This window comes from Chaetodon trifascialis, chromosome 2, assembly GCF_039877785.1.
Source record: "Chaetodon trifascialis isolate fChaTrf1 chromosome 2, fChaTrf1.hap1, whole genome shotgun sequence".
Lineage (NCBI taxonomy): Eukaryota > Metazoa > Chordata > Actinopteri > Chaetodontiformes > Chaetodontidae > Chaetodon > Chaetodon trifascialis.
The window spans coordinates 21,523,635-21,542,274 of NC_092057.1; the positions used below are offsets into that span (position 1 = coordinate 21,523,635).

The 18,640-nt window shown below is 42.2% G+C and overlaps 1 protein-coding gene across 3 annotated transcripts; it reads left to right on the forward strand.

The window, feature by feature from the left end:
* The first annotated feature begins 6,734 nt into the window (after positions 1-6,734).
* LOC139346605 (A-type potassium channel modulatory protein KCNIP2-like) lies at positions 6,735-18,303 on the forward strand. Of its 3 annotated transcripts, none has more exons than XM_070985772.1 (9): positions 6,735-7,296; positions 14,755-14,853; positions 15,059-15,183; positions 15,345-15,414; positions 15,923-15,993; positions 16,341-16,448; positions 16,571-16,675; positions 17,304-17,366; positions 17,475-18,303. In XM_070985772.1, exons 1-9 carry the CDS (start codon positions 7,224-7,226, stop codon positions 17,520-17,522), a joined length of 762 nt encoding a protein of 253 aa, XP_070841873.1. In that variant the 5' UTR covers positions 6,735-7,223; the 3' UTR covers positions 17,523-18,303. The 3 variants fall into 3 exon arrangements, with proteins under 3 accessions (XP_070841873.1, XP_070841865.1, XP_070841883.1); XM_070985764.1 differs by having other exon boundaries at positions 6,935-7,296; positions 14,755-14,857; positions 15,063-15,183; positions 17,475-18,294; XM_070985782.1 differs by lacking the exons at positions 6,735-7,296; positions 14,755-14,853 and adding an exon at positions 13,008-13,318 and having other exon boundaries at positions 17,475-18,294.
* The last annotated feature ends 337 nt before the right edge of the window (positions 18,304-18,640 follow it).

Consider the following 18,640-nt stretch of genomic DNA (forward strand, 5'->3'; position numbering starts at 1 on the left):
CCTGCAGGTTCAGAGGAACCTTGTCAATCATTTGAATTCGTGTCTCCCTGAGTCCATGTTCACTTCCCTTTTAGCTGTTTTGGCCTCCACCAAAGCCTGAGGCAAATATCTGTCGTGGTCTGTTTTTGTGTGCACAGACAGTGTTTGATACCTCATGCATGTCTCAGCATAGCTCTGCTCAACATGAACCTTTAAGTGACTACAAGCTATTTTTGGAAGAATGCTGTGAAAATGTGAAAAAGATCATTATTAATGATGAACTTGCAAAGAACAAGCACCTACATCTACAAAAAAAACTGTAAGACATACTCAGTTAGCGACTAGCTGGTGAACATCAGTGGAGCATGTAGCCGCTAAAGAGACGGATATTTCCCTCAGAGGTTGATGGAGACCAAAAACAGAGTTAAGAGAACGAATATTGGACTTACTTTCACCGGCTGGCCAGAGACACGACTCCAAATGAATGTTAATGCTGCCATTCATAACTTGTTTTTGCAAGTTATTGCAGGTTTAAAAGACGTCTGATAGGACAGAGAGTGAAAACACCTTCAAATTGATAAACACCACCAACATTTACAAAAGTAAAAAATCGTAACTAAGGTTAAAAGGATAATTTCCTCAAGAAGAAAAAATAACTATGTTTGACATAGTTACCGCACACTGATACTTGATTTGGACAAGACGTTTCTATGTTTACTACTATGTTCACTGTCCCTGATTTAAAGGTAATCAGTCTGTTGTGTTGTCTTACAAAAAAAGTCCCCTACATCTGCATAATACACAGAGGACACCTTCACAAGTGAACCATGTTCATGAGACATTTTTCAGATTTCTGGGGGACTTTTTTTGTCCCTTATTTAAAGACGTCTGTAGGAGTTGAGGTCAAAGGATTGTGGGTAAAACATCTCAGGTGAGATAGTCGATAACGTGAGGCTAGCCGTCAGAGGAGGTGTGAGGTGATTACATCAGATTACACACGCCGATGCATTTCATTATCAGATGTTTCTATACACATACATGGTGAACAGTCTGAACACACAAAGACTTAACGTGGTCGTGTGTGTGCTGAATTCCACTTCTGAGTTACTAAACTGTGTGAACAAGACTTTCAGTGTGAAAATGGGACACACACGCCTCTGTTTACTCAATGAATATGTGGCAGCAGTGCAGTGCAAAAATGAGAGTTCATAGAAAAGAATCAATATTCTGTGAGTGCACCTCGACTGAACACTTAAATCAATGAATTCCATATTTATCTGAGAGGTGAATAAACGGGAAGCCTCAGGTCACGGCTGCTGAAGCTGGCAGTGTCTGCAGCTCTTCTCCTCTTGGTTTTCCCTCGGTCTTGCTGTTCCTCGGTCTACCCCCCTGCCCCCTCCTGTGGTGAAACTAATTAGCGAGTACTGTATCTCTGATAAACTTTCTCCTCAAGCTACTTCCTAATGAAGCCTGCACCCCCAGGCTCACACAGACACCACCAGCTGAATCTTTTGTTTGTCAGAAGTTGCTCGGAGTAGCGAGCAGCAGTCAGTGGCAGATCTGCATTTTCTTACCAAATTTGTCCCGTATTTGTGGAAGCTGTTTTCACTGTGCGTTACAAAAGTTCACTCAACAGTTCACACGTTTGGAGGAGGAGAACGCTTCTGATTGGTGGGTTTCAGTGGTAGATGAATGTGCATTATCTGCATACTGGTAGCATCAGAAGCCTTCAACACACCTTGAGGAAGTGTGTGGATAATAGTTGCTGAAAGAAGAGTTTACCGTTGGTCCTTTGATTTCATGTTGTATATTATTATTATTATTACCTTTATTTAACCAGGAAATCCCATTGAGATTCAAAATCTCTTTTACAAGAGAGACCTGGCCAAGGTAGCAGCCAGTCAGAACATATTAAAATGCAACACATATGACATATCAACCAACCAACCAAACAAACAAAAACATACAATATTCCACAATAAAACAACAAGAACAACTATTAAAACATAGCGGAGCAGACCTCTCAAGAAAAACAAGCACATGTCTCCACATTCTTTATGATGCCCTTAAATGTATTAATTGATATGAGTGTTTCCGATCTAAGGTCCTTCTGCAGATTATTCCAAGCCCATGGGGCATGGTAGGAAAAGGCAGTTTTCCTCAAATCAGTTAAAACCCAGGGTACATTGAAAAGTAACTACTTGGAGGAGCGTAGCTGGTAATTAACAGAGCTGACACAGAGAAGGTTACAGAGGTTGGCTGGAAGTTTGCCCAATATTGCTTCATAAATGAAAATGTACCAGTGCTGTTGCCTGCGAATAGTCAGAGATGTCCAACCTACAAGATCATAAAGAATGCAGTGGTGAGTGAGGGACTTTGCATTTGTAATGAATTGTAAAGATGCATGATACACTGAATCAAGACTACTATACTATATATATACTACATGACATCATGAACATCATTTCACTTGATAAAGCGCTTGAGTGGAGATTGTTCCCAAACAAATTTGCAGTCAGCTGAATTTCCACAAATTATCTGACACCACACAATTAATACAAACACACCATTGAAATGTTTAAACTGATGCTAATGTCCCATTGGCCACTTTAAGAAGCCAGAGTTCAGCACTTTGCTCTAAAATCTGATCTGAATTATGGATAAATTGGAACAAATCTCCCCAAAACCTGAACAAATTAAAGTTCCCTGAAATGGTCATATGTATGCAGAAATGTGAGGCATCTGAGTTTGTTTTTCTTTAAGGTTGGTTGAACTACAGGATAAGGACGAAAGCAAAAGATGTTTCAGAGACTGTGATTATCAGTAAGAGATCTGTTGAACATCAAGAGATTGAAATACAGATACCAATTCCTGAGCAGCTGAGAGAGAAACTGGTGTAAAAGCCGTAGATGCTTGAGCCTAAAATTAGACAACCCTGATGAACCTGCCTTTGTTTGACTGGAAGGTAGCACAGCAGGGACCGCCTGCCATTAATTATAAAACAAAGACATTTGAGAGAGTTGGTCCAGCTCCAACTGAGTGACAATACAAGAGTCTCAGAGTAAAACGTTCAGCAGTCGTCCATCGAGTCCATCGAGTCCTGAAGCACTTGAAGTCATCATGACTGCATTACCATAAGTTTTACAGGCACAAAAGCACGCGCTCATTCATCTGCATTCGATGGGTTTGGACATGAAAGACACCTGTCGGCTCCTCTAATGCAACAGCAGCGGGATCATACACATTAATGATAACAGGCTCTTTTTCTGTCTTTGCTTTTGTGTTTGTCCATCTCTCACAGACCTAATTGGAAGTGTGGGACTGAGTGCTGAGGAAAACGACACAGATAAGCCTCTAATGGACACGCAAGCGTCATGTTGGTGCAAAGATCCATTTCCAGAGACGATAATGTGCTTTTGTATGTGCTGGGAATAATACATGGAACGTGGGCTCTGAGCGTGCATGTGCGTCAGCTCTGGCGTGCTTGAGAGCGGAGGAGAAGAGTGTGTTTGTGGGTTCTAGAGATCACTTTGTGCAATGTCTTTTTAATATGGTGGATCTCAATCCACTGACGTGAATCTATTCTAAATCCTCTAATTTTGTTGGCTATATTGTACATTGGGCAGTATATCAACTCCCTGATATAATCTGTGCAGTGTGTGTGTGTGTGTGTGTGTGTGTGTGTGTGTGTGTGTGTGTGTGTGTGTGTGTGTGCGTGCGCGCTGATGACAGCTTAGATGCTCAGAGCCAAGCCCGTGTGTTTCACTGTGACAACCCATTAACGCTGCTGTGTATTTATAACGTTTCATTTAAGCATATCAGCTTTCTCATCAAATATTCATTTGAGGGGAGATTGCCTACTTTGCCTCGCCTGAACCCCCCCAGCCCCCCCCCGTCATCCCTTCATCTCTTTATCTGTGCATCCTCACCTGTATCTGTGTCTGTGCAGAGTGAACCGACTCAAACGGCCTCTTTCCAAAGATACGAACAGCACAAAGTGGCACTAACAGCCAGCTCACCTGTTTGTGTGCGCGTGTGTGTGTTATTTGTCACCTGTATCATGGCTCCACACCCTGCATAACTTTCAAGCATCAATGGGAGCTCATTATTGGTTATCTGTCAGCTCCACTTTCCAGCCTGCAGCAACGCTAAACTTCACGGTAAACCCCTGTGGGAGATAAACACCATCAATACTGTGAGATTTAACCGTCCCACGGCACATTATATATTCAAATACCTCTCCGCTGAGTCTCCTCTGCCTTCTTCTGTGTCTCTTTTTTCAATTTTTTTCCTTCTTTCTGTCACAGATTTGCCTCGCTAGCCTTTTCAGACGAGCCGCTGTCCCTCTCTTTGATTCTGTTTACTTCACCGGGCTTCTTTTGTGTCCCCCCTTGTCTTTTCTTTTTCTTTGTGTTGCTCTTCCTCCTGCAGCTGATAGACGTTTTCTCTCCTTCCCATCGGTCTTCTGTTGAGGAACACAATAATCCCTCACCTGTCTGCCTGTCTTTAAAGAAGCTACACCACCCTGTTTATCCCCATCAAGCATTATTCAGATCTTCCCGGCAATGGGAGTTCTCTTTTCTCCAATTACATTTTTCTGTGTGGCAGTTTGAGGCAAGGCAAAGCACATAAGCTCTATGGATGGTAAATCCATCCACCTCTTTGGTCCAGACTGAGATATCTTAAAAGCTACAGGGTGGATTTCCATGAAATTTTCCACAGACGTTCATGTTCCCCATAAGATGAATTCCACCAACTCTGGCAAGACCCTGACTTTTCCTCTTCACCATGAGGTTGACATTTTTGTTTTTTGAACAATGAAATGTCTCAACAACTATTGGTGGAGACATTCATGGTCTCAAGAGGATAAATCCTGATGACACTGATGGTCCTCTGACTTCCATCCAGAGCCACCAGCAGGTTGGTTTTACAAACATTTATGATCAGGTTAACTTTGATAGACTTGATTAAAATATGTTGACAACTATTCAGTAGATCACCACAACATTTGCTTCAGACACACATCTGAGGGACCTGAGGCACATGAACAGGGGGGCTTTGGCATTGTAATTACTGTAACATCTAGCTCAAAGCTGCTGTGCCTTAGTACAGCGTCACAGAGCTGCTGGCATGCAGCCCCTCCAACAACCAAGCAAGAAACCAGCTTGGTGGCCATCTTTTCTTTAGGACTCTGAGCCATTATGAGATAAAAAGAGGTTTAAACTTTAATGGCCTGTCCTCTGGATAGTAACAGTACGACTGGTTGCAGCTCAATTCATGTCTGTCTAAAATGACTTACTTTAATTGCAGTTGAAGGAAAAGCAGAAATACAGATTTTAAAATCTCAAATAAAAACTTCAGTATATATGAAAAAGCCACTCAGCTGCACCCTTACCTGGAACCTTGATGATGTCCCAGAAAAGCCCACAGTATTACAAGTTAGAGTGTTTGAAATGGACGGTTCTGGTGGGAAACAAAGCCGTGGAAATCTTGAAGTTTATCCCATAAATCAGCCTGCGTCCTCCTCTGTCTCAAGCCAGCTTATGGTGTGTTTTTATGGATTTAATATTCAAATGATTTTTTTTAATAATCACGACCTTGGTGCTTCCATTTCTGAAATATGAGTGAGTCATCTGTTAACTCTCCTCAACCAGCTCAAGGGCGAGGAGCTGACAGGGTATTGATCCGCAGGTATTACTTCTCCGTACCAAGCCAAAGCTGCTCAAGTCCCGAGCCAAGGTGAGACCATCCATCAGTGAAGCATAGATCAGCAGATATACACTCCCTCTGTCTGTCTGTCTGTCTGTCTGTCTGTCTGTCTGTCTGTCTGTCTGTCTGTCTGTCTGTCTGTCTGTCTGTCTGTCTGTCATGCTCCTTGTCTTGCTTCATCACTCCTCTTCCTCTCTCCTTTCAGCTAGAATGGTTTGCCGTGGTGGAGGAAGTATTCAGATCAAGTAAAAGTACTAATACCACATTGTATAAATCAAATAAATTATTAAATAAATAAATAAAAGTGAGTGTAAAGTTCTGCATTTAAAACGTTGCCAAAGTAAAAGCTTGTTAAGTATAATCAGGGAAATGTACTTAACTTATTAAAAGTAAAAGTACTCAATGCAATACAATACTAGTTTTGCTAGTATGTATTATATTATTACATTATTATTACTCATGCATTGATGTAAAATCTGGCTTTTACTGTTCGAGTTGGTTCATTTTGAACTTCTGCAACTGGTTTCAAATTTCAAGTACTTTATTGTCATATGCACAACCATTACAGTGAACAATGACAACAGTGAACAGTGACAATGAAAATCTTCATTCTCTGGCTCCTTCAGACAGTATGCATGAAAGGAAAAACACGCAAAGCAAAAATGAAACTCACAGACAAAACATCCAACCAGCAGTCCAAACCTCAAAATCACGACAAATGAAATTAGATTATTCAAATAATTCAAAGGAAAGCAGCAAGTGTTCACATTTTTGAAGCTGGAACCATTTACATGAAAAATGGCAGTTGCCCGTTCATTTTCTTTCAATCGACTTATTGATTAGTGAACCAATCATTTCAGCGGTACTTGTATCAACTGTTGAGTCGTTGAATTTATCACAGAACATCATATTTTAAAAACTCTTCATGTGTTCTGCATGTAATTTGAACTGGTCACCAAAGCTGTCAGACAGATGTACAGTATTCGCCTCTGAGATGTGGTGAAGTCGAAGTACTATGTGAAGACAGTACTTGAGTAAATGTACTTAGTTACATTCCAGCACTGACGCTTTCTCGCTCCCTCTGTTCACTCCTGGACACATGCAGATGCTCCGGTTGACAGACGGACTCTTTGTCATTTTTGGATTTTTGGACAATCAGCAAAGTCATCAGATTCCTCCAAATTAGCCACCGTGGATCCTCTTCACACCTGAAGCCAAACCCCACAGAAGCCTCTCATAGTGACTGTGAGGCGCAAAGTGTGGATGTGAGAGCGCACGGATGCTGAGCGGGAGGAGGAGAGAGTACAGTTTGGACCGGGGCGCGCACGGACACAGGCGGGAGAGCTTTTCCACGGACTTTGGCGCTTTTTTGCCTCTGATCTTCGACCAGTCTGCAGCGCAAACAGGCTGATGCTTGCAGGAAAGTGACATGCAAACAGGCATGAAGTCGCAGAGGTCGTAGACAGCCTGCGGCTCCGACGCGCACACAGATCGGGCAGGTTCAGCGCGCTGGTCTGGTAAGAACTGAAACAAACATGAAATCCAGGAGTCAGGAGCAGAGTTTGTCTGACTCCAGAGAGCTGGACAGATCCTACGACCCTCTCACAGGTATCACTTTCTGTCATCTTTTTCTGGGAACCGTTGCTTGATTTACTGCTGTTTGCTGACCTGGCTTCGATTTCCAGTCACTGTGCGCTCATGAAAGTTTGCTTTGGTTGGTTTGCTCCGTCAAAAAATACACTAATATCTAATACCTCACAATCCTGTTTCATCAGCTGACAGTAGCTGCTGCAAACCAGCCGGTGTTCAAAGTCAGTGTGTGTGTGTGTGTGTGTGTGTGTGTGTGTGTGTGTGTGTGTGTGTGCGTGTGTGTGTGTGGAGATGGACTCAGCTGCAGCAGCCTCAGTTCGATCTCTAAGTGAACTGGAGATTTGATTTTACAGACGATTTATTTGGCACTTCACCTCAAGATGAACTGCTGAGCATTGCTTTAGTCTAGTCTAGCTGTTGCAAATAAAAATCTAAAAACCTAAAAACAGCCAGGTTGTATCATCCATAGGTCACCAGCTGCCCCAGCATCATGCAGGTCAGGTCAACAGGGACATGAACACACAGAAGCTTTGTGAAATGATGTGTGTGAGTGAGGAGAGGAGGTTGAGTGTTGGTGTAAAGCTCCACATGGCTGTCAGGACTGAATGTTTGAATCACATCTACAGTGAAATGACTGGAAGTGAAGCAATGGAATGGCCTGTAATGACCGGTTGCAGCTGCAGAGTAATTTCTTCCTTTTTTTCCATTGTTTTTCATCGCATCTTTGCGTTTTGACCAGCTGGTCAGTCACAACAAGCAAATTTAAGATTTCACTTTGGGATTTGAGAGAATTGTGATGGACTAACAGATAAACTGTACAATGTTGGGCGTATTATCTTAGCATGTTAGTTTCTAATGCAGTGCAAAAACATGAGGACAACAACAAAGTCTCAAAGATGCACATGAATGGTGTCTTGTGGGGGCATTAATGGATAAACTCACTAATATGGCCTGAGGCGGCGAGGAGAGAGCAGAACAGAAGAAATCTAAGAAAAGAGGAGCGTCATCTGTTTCTTCTCATGTAAAATTATACCTGTCAGTGTGTGTTGTGTGTGTGTGTGTGTGTGTGTGTGTGTGTGTGTGTGTGTGTGTGTGTGTGTGCTATAGCTTAATTAGATGAGTGAGGCTCCTCTCTCTGTAAGACTCTTCACTGTTTTATTTTCCTCATGAGTGCTTGGGAAGACAAACCTCTTTAGAGCTCAGTCAACATCAGCGTTGTCTGTCTGTCTCTAACAAGCACAAGCATCCATGCACGCACGCACGCACGCACGCACACACACACACACGCACACACACACACACACACACACACACACACACACACACACACACACACACACACACACACACACACGCACACACACACACACTTAGTGCTTTGTAAAGTCGGTCTGACAATCTTGTGACAACTTCCTGAAATAGCCTTTTCCTTCAAACGTAACTAAATAAGTGAAGGCTATAAAAATAACTGCTGTCAGAGCTGCTCCCGTTTAAATGCCTTTAAAATGGACACGCGGTCAAAAGATTAAGTTGTATTTAACTCATGGTTGTTGCTTGCACAATAGCTAACGTGATATCCATTCAGCAGCAGGTTAACCAAACAGTGAACAGGTGCATGAACACAGAGGCTTTAGGGGGAGTTCAGGAGACACAAACAAACCTTTTTACATAAGAGTGAAGCTGCGCAGGGACGCTGTAGTGCTCGACAGCCCGAGGCACAAACTGGCACAACTGCAGCCTTTACTGTTCACCTTAATATTTAATCTGCCAAATAAACACACTTATGTTGAATGCATTGATGAAGAAACCAACAACAGCTGCCTATGGGAAAAGTCTGTGACAAATGCAAGATTTATCAGCTGAAGCCATTCAGACTGAGCAGAAAATGGTCTTCATGTGCAGCTGCTGTGCTGTAAAGCTGCTGAAATCCTCACGTTGTTTACTCCTGCCTGCTCATACATTATAGATACTACATGTTATTCAAGTCATCACTTTCTACACCGCACTTCACATGTTACGGTGACCCTGACTGAGTGCTGCTGTGCTGCGGCTGAGCCATGAAGGCATGTGGAGAGACAGCTTTGCTTTTTTCTTTTTAAAGGGATGGCTCGACACTTTGGGAAATCCACTTACTTTCTTCCCTGCTGAAGCTACCGTAAGCCCTTAGTTAGCGTAGCTTAGCATAAAAACTGGAAACTGGGGGGAAACTGCGAGCCTGGCTCCATCCAACAGCCCGGCAACAAAACCCACCGAGCAGCATCTCTACAGCTGGCTAATTAACACTTTACATCTCGTTTGTTTTGTCTGTACAAAAATCAAAGTACAATAACCAAACTATGGTGTTACAGGTTGTTAAGTGACAAAGACCTGCTACTTTCTGATTGCACTTTGATTTTTGTATGGTGGACTTTGTTACCACTTGGCACAGCAAGGCTCCAGCCCCCTGTTTCCAGTCTTTGTGCTAAGCTAAGCTAAGCTAAGCAGCTGCTGGTTATAGCTTCACACTTACTGTACAGACATGAGAGTGGAATCAATCAATCATCTCCAACAACTATTCCTTTAAGATGCATGTTTCTGTCCAAATTCAGTGCTGACAGCGTCTTGTGCAGCTGCAGCTTGTGCGTTTATGACTGAACAGACCTACTTTTCCGTGTGCGTGTGTGTTTGCATGACAGCACAGATAAATTCTGAGTCATGACATTTTTGTGGAGCTCTCCAGGGGCTCTTCCCTAATGCTTCAAAAACAGTCAACACTGGTAACATAACTATTCCATTTATATAACACGGTGACAGAGCTGATTTCAACATAAAACCCCCTCAGAGCCAAATAGATTTATGTTGTATGTGCCAAATGGAATTGGCTGTAGTCTGGACTGATGAAGAGTTTTGTATTAAGATCAGAGTTGTGTAACAAATAATCAAAGCTGATCCTATCCAAAGGATGAGGTGACGTCTCTGTGTGAGGACACATGAGGTGAAACCAATTCAAAGAAACCTGTGTAACAATCACCAGCGGACGAGAACGAGTGTGTGAACTGAGATGTGTCTGTGTGTGTGTGTCCCTGGATTGTATGAGATGGACATCTATAATCTGAACCGTGTCCTTCTGAGGATTACGGTAAGCACGGAGGCCACTGCCCAGGCAGCATTAGCTTACGAACATTTATTTTTTGCTGCATACTTAAACTGCCACGACCGCTCAAGAAACCACAAAATGCTACTGGTGAATGAGGAAAAGATGTTCGGGTTTCATTTGCTTTTACTTTACAGATGCATAATAATCTCTGACAATGGATTGACAAGTTCTGTGTTCACATATATAAACCAAAAACTCCTTCTCTGCTTAATTCACTCACACATGCTTGTTCTTTTTGGCTCATTTTCAAGAAGGAAAACTTTTGGGAAGAAAAGTTTGTCCGTCCTATAATGGATTTGGACGTATATGAGAGAAACGTGTCTGAAAAGGATGGATTTATTAAAGTATAGCCTACAGTAGGTCATTTTTCTAAGAAAATGATGCCTCTCCGCTGTGAGTAATCTCCCATGTCAGTATTTTCAGATGCTTTTTTTCTTGCCATAAACTTGCCTCGCTGATCCCTGATTGAAAGCCCATTGATTCGACCCTCCTCAGAAGTTTGCCTACAAATATTCTGATTGATTAGGTCTGCCCTCCGATTAATGCTGCGCTCCTAAACTCGCTCCAGGGGTTCAGGATTTTATAAATAACTTACAAACCCCCTGGAACGTCTCGTAAAGATGTACCAAAAGAATGAATTTCTTTATTTCTCTCAGAGTCTCTGACTTTTCTCCACCCACAGTTTTGAGCTGTTTGCACCGGTCGATTAAAGAGTCTTTGCATGTGTTAATAACAGCAGGGAGGAGCGTATTGATCTGCCTCAGCGGGCTGTATTTGTTGGAATTGATTCATGCGATCAAAGTCACCCAGAGGGTCTCCAGAAATGAAGAGAGGCTGCTGGATGATCTCAGCCCCTGCTGAAGTAACTGCTGAGTCTGCGTTATTCATTCATCGAACATGTTGGTTTTATGCTGTGAGACACTTTAAAGGTTACGTAAAGTTAGAGAGTTTACCCACTGATGTATGTTGCATTTGCTCTTATTGTATGAACAGCGTGAACACAATCCTTTACACATTCAGTCCATCTAATGTTTTTGATCCTATATAATTCATACAAGCAGCTGAGGAAGACGTTTATAAGCCGTTGTCTCTCTAAGAACAACCTCCAGCCCCGTGTTTGTCGAATTACTGCGCACATGAGTCACATCACGCTGCTGCCCTGAGAAAACACTTCAGTAACTTATAAAATTTATCCTGCACCCTGTCACGTCTGAAAATATCGACAAGAAAAGAAATAAAACAGCAGGGAAGTTGTTTTGTTGTGTCTGTCTCTCTGCAAAATGATTCTCCAGTTTAGAGCAAAAGCATTTTACAGTTTCATTTTTCTGCATCAAAGCTGAGATGTTTGCGTCATCATCACTGCCTCTGTGTGTGTGTGTGTGTGTGTGTGTGTGTGTGTGTGTGTGTGTGTGTGTGTGTGTGTGTGTGTGTGTGTGTGTCTGTAAAGCCTTGTTTGTTTTTCCAGAGCTGTGCAGCTGCTGTATTTGATAGTTTAATTGACATATTGTACACAAAGGCAGAAACTGCTCAGTTCTCACAGAATGAAATCATAGCCATAATTCATGCTCACTTACAGAAGCTGTTTGCACACCGTCGGCAAGCTCGACTTTCATTTTTGACAAGAAGGAAATGCTTCTGATGTGCTCGGTGAGACACTGAGTCCCTGTGCTGAAGCTGATCAGAATGAGTCTTTTGTTTTTTCCGACATTTCTCAGGTGTGAATGTTTCAACCTGCGCTGCTGCTGCTGCTGTGTGTGTATCACTGCAGTGTAATCCTTGTTTACTTTACCGATGACCATTTTTCAAACACTTAACTGTTTCTTAGGGTGTGAAAATAAGTCTGATTTGAAATGTGCTGAACACTGTGTCTCCGTAACAACTTCCTGCCTGTGTATCTGTTCTCTTGTGTGAGTCTGAGGTCTTGAACGTCTGACTCTAGTTCAACACTGCCCTCTAGTGGCAGGAACATTACACGATCGTCTGGAGATTAACCTTATAATTGACAAAATAATACAGTCTTTCACCTAATTTTGCATTAGTGTACACCATCACCGCCAGGCACCAGGATGCATTTAGGAGTCATTTGAAATGCATTTAATTGATATAAGGTTGTAAAATAAATAACTGGTTTATGTGAGTTCATGTCAGCATAGTGTCTGTTGTCCAGCTCCTCACATCGACCACATCTCTTTATTCTCGGGTTGTTTTGGGTCAATATAAAGTCTCTGTGTTTGGCTTTGGATGATAGAGACTACAAAACAAGATGCTCACAGCAGCTGAAAAGCAAGTGAGACCTTCAAACAGAGCACAAAGAGAATTTAGGAGCAGGCAAGCCTCAGATCAGATGCGGGAAATGATGGACGATGGGGAAGTTTGTGTTTAACTGTAGCAGGTGTGTCGACCCTCTGGTGCTCCTACGGGAGAGGAGGAGGAGGAGGAGGAGGAGGAGGAGGAGGAGGAGGAGGAGGAGGAGGAGGTGAGCTGGGATTGGAAAGGGAAATGCAAATGTTTTGTTCAGTAATCAGCTTGATGAAGACAGTTGCTGCAGCCACATATCATCTTTGGAGCAGGTTATCAGCTGACATTTACAGAGAAAGACTGATTTCAAAAAGGGCAACAAACAAAATAAGAAGACAGCAAAGAAGTGTTGGAGCTCAAAGACACGGAGGAGCTAATTGACAGACAGAGAATGACTGAACCTCGTCTCTAAAAGGACAAAGACATCTGCAGACAAAGAAGCTCATCAGATGCACTGAAAGGATGATTGGAACGTGATTCCAGAGCCCGGCAGAGGAGCCAGAGCTGACCCTGAAACAGTCAGCATGGAGCAGAGAAAGAGGCAGCAGGGGCTGCTGAAGATGGCCAGACACTTTTACAGCTGGCTGACTGGCACGCTGTCAACAGGTACTGTTAGAGGATACAGAAAAAGTTTTGCCACCTGATTCTGTTTGATGCAGACACTGAGATAAGATATAGATATTGTTCATTTAGCTGATAAAATGTCTCCATGACCAAATTATTATTCAAAGAGAGAAGAGCGAAAAGCGGTGCGTAATGTGTGATATTTAGTGGCTGGAGGTTTGATGAATAATTGAGTGTGAACATGCTGATTAGTTAATCACTGATAATAGACATGTCCTCCTGTTGAAGATGACATGTACATTTCAGTGGTATTCAGTCAGTATCAGCCATATTCTGTTTGATGGTTGGTTGGAGGTGCAGATCCTGGTCTGGTCTCTATATTGTTACAGCAAGGAGTGTGTGTGTGTGTGTGTGTGTGTGTGTGTGTGTGTGTGTGTGTGTGTGTGTGTGTGTGTGTGTGTGTGTGTGTGTGTTTGTGTATCTTTCTCAGCTCTCCTGTCTGATCTTATAACACTTTAAACCTCACTGAACTGCTGCTCGGTCAGTCTTTAGAAGCTCATGCTGTGAAGCCCAACTTTGGTCAGACTCACAGAACTTTAGTTCGAGTAGAAAGTTTCCAAAGGTACCAACAATGTCAGGCTACTTTTTGGAGAAATGTGTCTAAAGTGATGCTCAGTTTATCTTATTTTCATTTGATTGACTGGTGCAGCCGTAAAAAAACATGGAGCTCTGTTCAAACATTGTCTAGCCTCAGTGACGAGCTGGAAAGAGAGAATAAAGAATACATATGACACTATGAGTCAGCGTGACTTTGGGCATTTTAACATAGGTCAAGTTGCCCATGAAGAAAATGTCATGGGGGTGCTGGTTATTAGTCATTTCATAACATGCTAGCATGCTCACATTAGCATTTAGCTCAAAGCACCACTGAGCAGAGCAGCCAGCCAACTCTGTTTAAAAGTCCCATATCATCATTAATACTGACCAAGATTTTGAACTAAATTTCAAAAATGGCCTCTTTTCCAGTTGTGCTGGCACACCCACTTTAAAATCACTCATCTCCACCTTATTTGAATCAGACAAGCTGCTGTTGAGCAAATAGGTTGAGTTTAAATATTTGAATTTAACATCAGACTAGATTCAGTGTATTTATTAGTGGACAGATCTATCTCTAGATAAAAACATTACTTCCTTCCATGGTGTATCTGACAGCACAGAACTTGAAAGCTGACTGATATGTGACATTTCCAGCCCACTCTGAATGACACGCTGAACGCTCTCCAAACAGCTTTGATCTGATGGGTCACACTGGTTCAAAGCCAGGTCAGCAAACTAATTTGCGTGCCTTAAGTTGCATGGAAAAGTCATTCAAAGTATTTGAGTGTTGTCTGGCCCGTGCTTTATCCGTTTAACATGCTGTTTCCCTATGTGGGCTACTCTATCTGCCTCTAATCTCTGCTGTGATTGGTTGTTTCCAGGTAATCCACCATCCAAACCCAATAAAAAGACCCTAAAGCAGCGGTTCCTCAAACTGATCCCCTGCTATCGCTCTGGCTCCAGCTCCTCATCTGAACAAAGCAAGTGTTTCAGGAGAGACAAGCTCATCATCATTCAGACTCTTCTTCATGCTGTTTAGTCACTGAGAAAATGACCTTTTTAACTCTCACTTCCCTCTTCTTTATTGTCACCACTGTCTCCTGTTTCAATGGACAAGGCGTCTCGTGCAGACTGTGTGTGTCTCATGGGAGTGACTCTTTCATTTCTCTCCATCCCTCCATGCAGGAAGTCTGACGGATGAGGCTAAACTGTCGACAGTGTGTTACAGACCGGAGGGGCTCGACCAGCTCGTCCAGCAGACCAACTTCAGCAAGAAAGAGCTGCAGGTCCTCTACCGAGGATTCAAAAACGTCAGTCATAGATGCAACTGGTTTTTTTATTTATTTACTCTGAATGACCATGCACATGGAGTGTTTATACACAATATGCATTTTAAGATTATTTAAAAGCATCAGAAAGTGTGTGTATGTGTTTTTGCATTGACACACATCTATTTGTTTCATTGCTGCAGGAGTGTCCCAGTGGTGTGGTCAATGAAGAGACTTTTAAAAGCATCTACTCCCAGTTCTTCCCTCAGGGAGGTCTGTCAGATCTTCTTCCTTCAACTCATGTTTTTAATGTTGATAAAACATTCATGTTACTAAAAAATAAATAGTCCAAATAGGAGCTGTTCTCTAACCAGTAGGAGCTTATGTGAGGCAAGATCCTGCATCTTACGTCTTCAGTGAGTCCAGACCCAGAGACAGGTGATCGTTTGCAGGTCTTTATTCCAGTCGAACTCCACACCAGCTGATATTCATGGTTCAGTTCAATCTAAGATGTGCTCATCAGACAAATCATCTGCTTTAGTCTTTGCTTTGGATGAAAATGTATGCGGTCAAACCAGGAACAGGAACTCTTTGTAAAAAAAACAGCTTTGCTTTTAGAGCCAAAAGCAGGACAACACGTATATTTGTAGCTTACGTGTGACTTCGTGTGTCTGTCTCACTCTTACCTAATTCTTGTTTGTGCGTTGTGTTCGTGCGTGTTTTGTTTAAGTGCTTGTCACTCGGAGACATCGAGGGTCACTTTATTTTCTCTTTCTTCCAGATTCAAGCATGTACGCTCATTTCCTGTTTGATGCTTTTGACACCAACAACAACGGGTCGGTCAGCTTCGAGGTGACTCCTCCATCCCTTCGCTCTCGGCTGTCCAGCCAGATGTTTTTACCTCCTTCAGTTCCCTCTCTTCAAAGAATCCTTCTACTTTCACTCTGTTGATTTATTGTAAAGCATTTTTATTAGTTGTTACAATCTTTCTCACTACTCTAGACTCCTGTATGTCTACTTATGTGAAGCTCATTTATCAAACACATGCACACACTTAAGATACATTTTTCATCTGGATTTTCTTCCAGGATGCACACAAAAGGTTGAATTTTAACCACTTTCATTTTCCCTGTTGACTCACTCCTTCTGATGTTACTATCACCTTCCTGATCAAATCGCATCTCTTTGTCTTGCTGTAGGACTTTGTTGTAAGTCTGTCCATCATCTTGAGAGGCTCCATCACTGATAAACTCAACTGGGCTTTTAATCTGTACGATCTCAACAAAGACGGCTGCATCACCAGAGAGGTGCTCCAACCGTTCTCTCCTTCTCTCTGTGCTCGTATGAAAGCTGTGTCTTGTGTTGTGTTGGCAGCTCTGGATGACTTTTGATTTGTCCTCATGTCTCGTCCTCCCCTCTGTCTGTGCAGGAGATGACAGATATCATGCACTCCATCTATGACATGATGGGGAAGTATACCTACCCCAACATGCAGGATAGTGCTCCCAAGGATCATGTTGACAACTTCTTCCAGGTAATAACTCGTAAATCATCCAAACACAAAGCGAGCCAATAAATCGGTTTGAAATGACAAAAGCATGTCGTATTTCCTTTTACAAAGTGTCACTTGAACGTCAGTTTAAAGATTGTTTTAACTTTAAATTGTGCTTTGACACAGGTTGTATTTACTTAAGTGTTCAGCCGTGTTTCACGTATCACCAGAGCTACTGAGCAGTCCCTCGTACATTACTGGTACACTGTGTTTTGTCAGGGAAGTGCTGATGGTTTAACGACAGGACAGGACAGGACAGGACAGGACAGGCAGGTTCAAGTCTGCACACGCTCTACACAGAAAATGAGAACCTAAAACTCTGCAGGTTTATTCTTCTTCTTAAAGGCATCCTGTAACGTTTCTGACAGGTCCCTGATTTGTTTGCACCTGCACAATGAACACAATGAACATAAGTCGTTGGTGTTAATGTGGTAAGAAATGTAGTGATCTGCTGACAAAAGGCAACAAACAAGACTGCTAGCTAACAAACATGAATGGAAATAATTCAGGTTAACAAAACTTTGCATTTGGAGAGAAAACTGAATCTAAACGTAAGAAAAGTCCACAGCGTGTCTTTGAAACATCTGTACCCGCCTGTTGCCTCTTCCAGAAAATGGACAGGAACAATGACGGAGTGGTCACCATGGAGGAGTTCTTGGAGACGTGCCAAAAGGTCTTCTGCCTCAAATGTTCTGAACTGTTTCACGTACACATTTACTGACAAAACCTCTGTTCCCACCTGCAGCTTTCTCAGTAGTTTGTGCCCTTGTTCCTCCTCCAGGATGAAAACATCATGCAGTCCATGCACATGTTTGACAATGTGATCTAAGGCTTCGGTGGACGCAGGCATGAGACTTTCTCTCCTGTCTGAAGCTCATCTACAGTCTTCAGCCTCCAGCCAGAGTGGATGGTGTTTCTGGGCCTGAACAGAGAGGTGCAGGGTCCAAAAGGCAACCTGAGGATATTTACCCCAAAACCTGTGAACCCTTGTGAAATGTTTTTTATTTATTATTATTATTAAAAGTGTGTAGAAAGGCATTAAAAGGTGAATTTTGGTGTTTGAAGATCTTATATTATGATAAATGATGTGTGCAAACAGATTAGAACAAAAACATTGAATACTGTAGAGAAGCAGCTCAATAACAACAAGCATTGATGAGCAAATGTCTCTAAAAACAATAGGTACTGCCATGGCCTCTTCAGTCATATAAAGGATTATCATTATTATTATTATTATATTTTCTATATTGCATGAATGAATGTACGGACACATGGAATTAATTGAATAATGCTCAAAATGTTGTCGAGCATCACACACTTTCTGTACTCTGTTCTACTCCAGTGAGGGACGGCTGTAATAAAGGGATGAAGGTTGAAATCAAGCAATAATCTTTCCAAAGTATGTTATCAAATCTTCTCTGTCCTCCACTCACATGTAATGTCATGCTGTGTACTGTGTCTGCATGATGTGTCTGTTTCGACTGGCCATTGACAGTTAATCTATTTTATATCTGGACATGGTATCGATGATGATGATGATGATGATGATGATGATGATGATGATGATGATGAATCTGAATAAAACCACACAGTCGCTATGCAAAAATTGCATAATTGTAATCTGTTGACTAGCTGGAGCTACACTAACTGTCCGTACGTAACAAGGAAAAAAATTAGCTTTCTGTTAAATTTGTTTGTCAGTTTTAATAACTCACACTTAATCATCACTTTCTTCATCTTGTATTTTCCATTATTGACTCTCCTTCAGTAGGTCACTGATGCTAATGGGAGAGCCTCAAACGCATCACATCTTTGTCACCTGCTGCACTGACCTGGTAAATGACAAACAACTGGCAGGATGAGTATGGACATGTCAGCACCCAAGAGAGAAAGAGACACAGACAGACAGACAGACAGACAGACAGACAGACAGACAGACAGACAGAC

Bases quoted from the DNA above. Each gene is read 5' to 3' on its own strand.
- LOC139346605 (XM_070985772.1), top strand. From the start codon at position 7,224: ATGAAATCCAGGAGTCAGGAGCAGAGTTTGTCTGACTCCAGAGAGCTG. The intron at 7,297-14,754 runs GTATCACTTTCT...GGTTGTTTCCAG, and splicing joins ATCCTACGACCCTCTCACAG to GTAATCCACCATCCAAACCC. The intron at 16,676-17,303 runs GTAATAACTCGT...TGCCTCTTCCAG, and splicing joins ATGTTGACAACTTCTTCCAG to AAAATGGACAGGAACAATGA.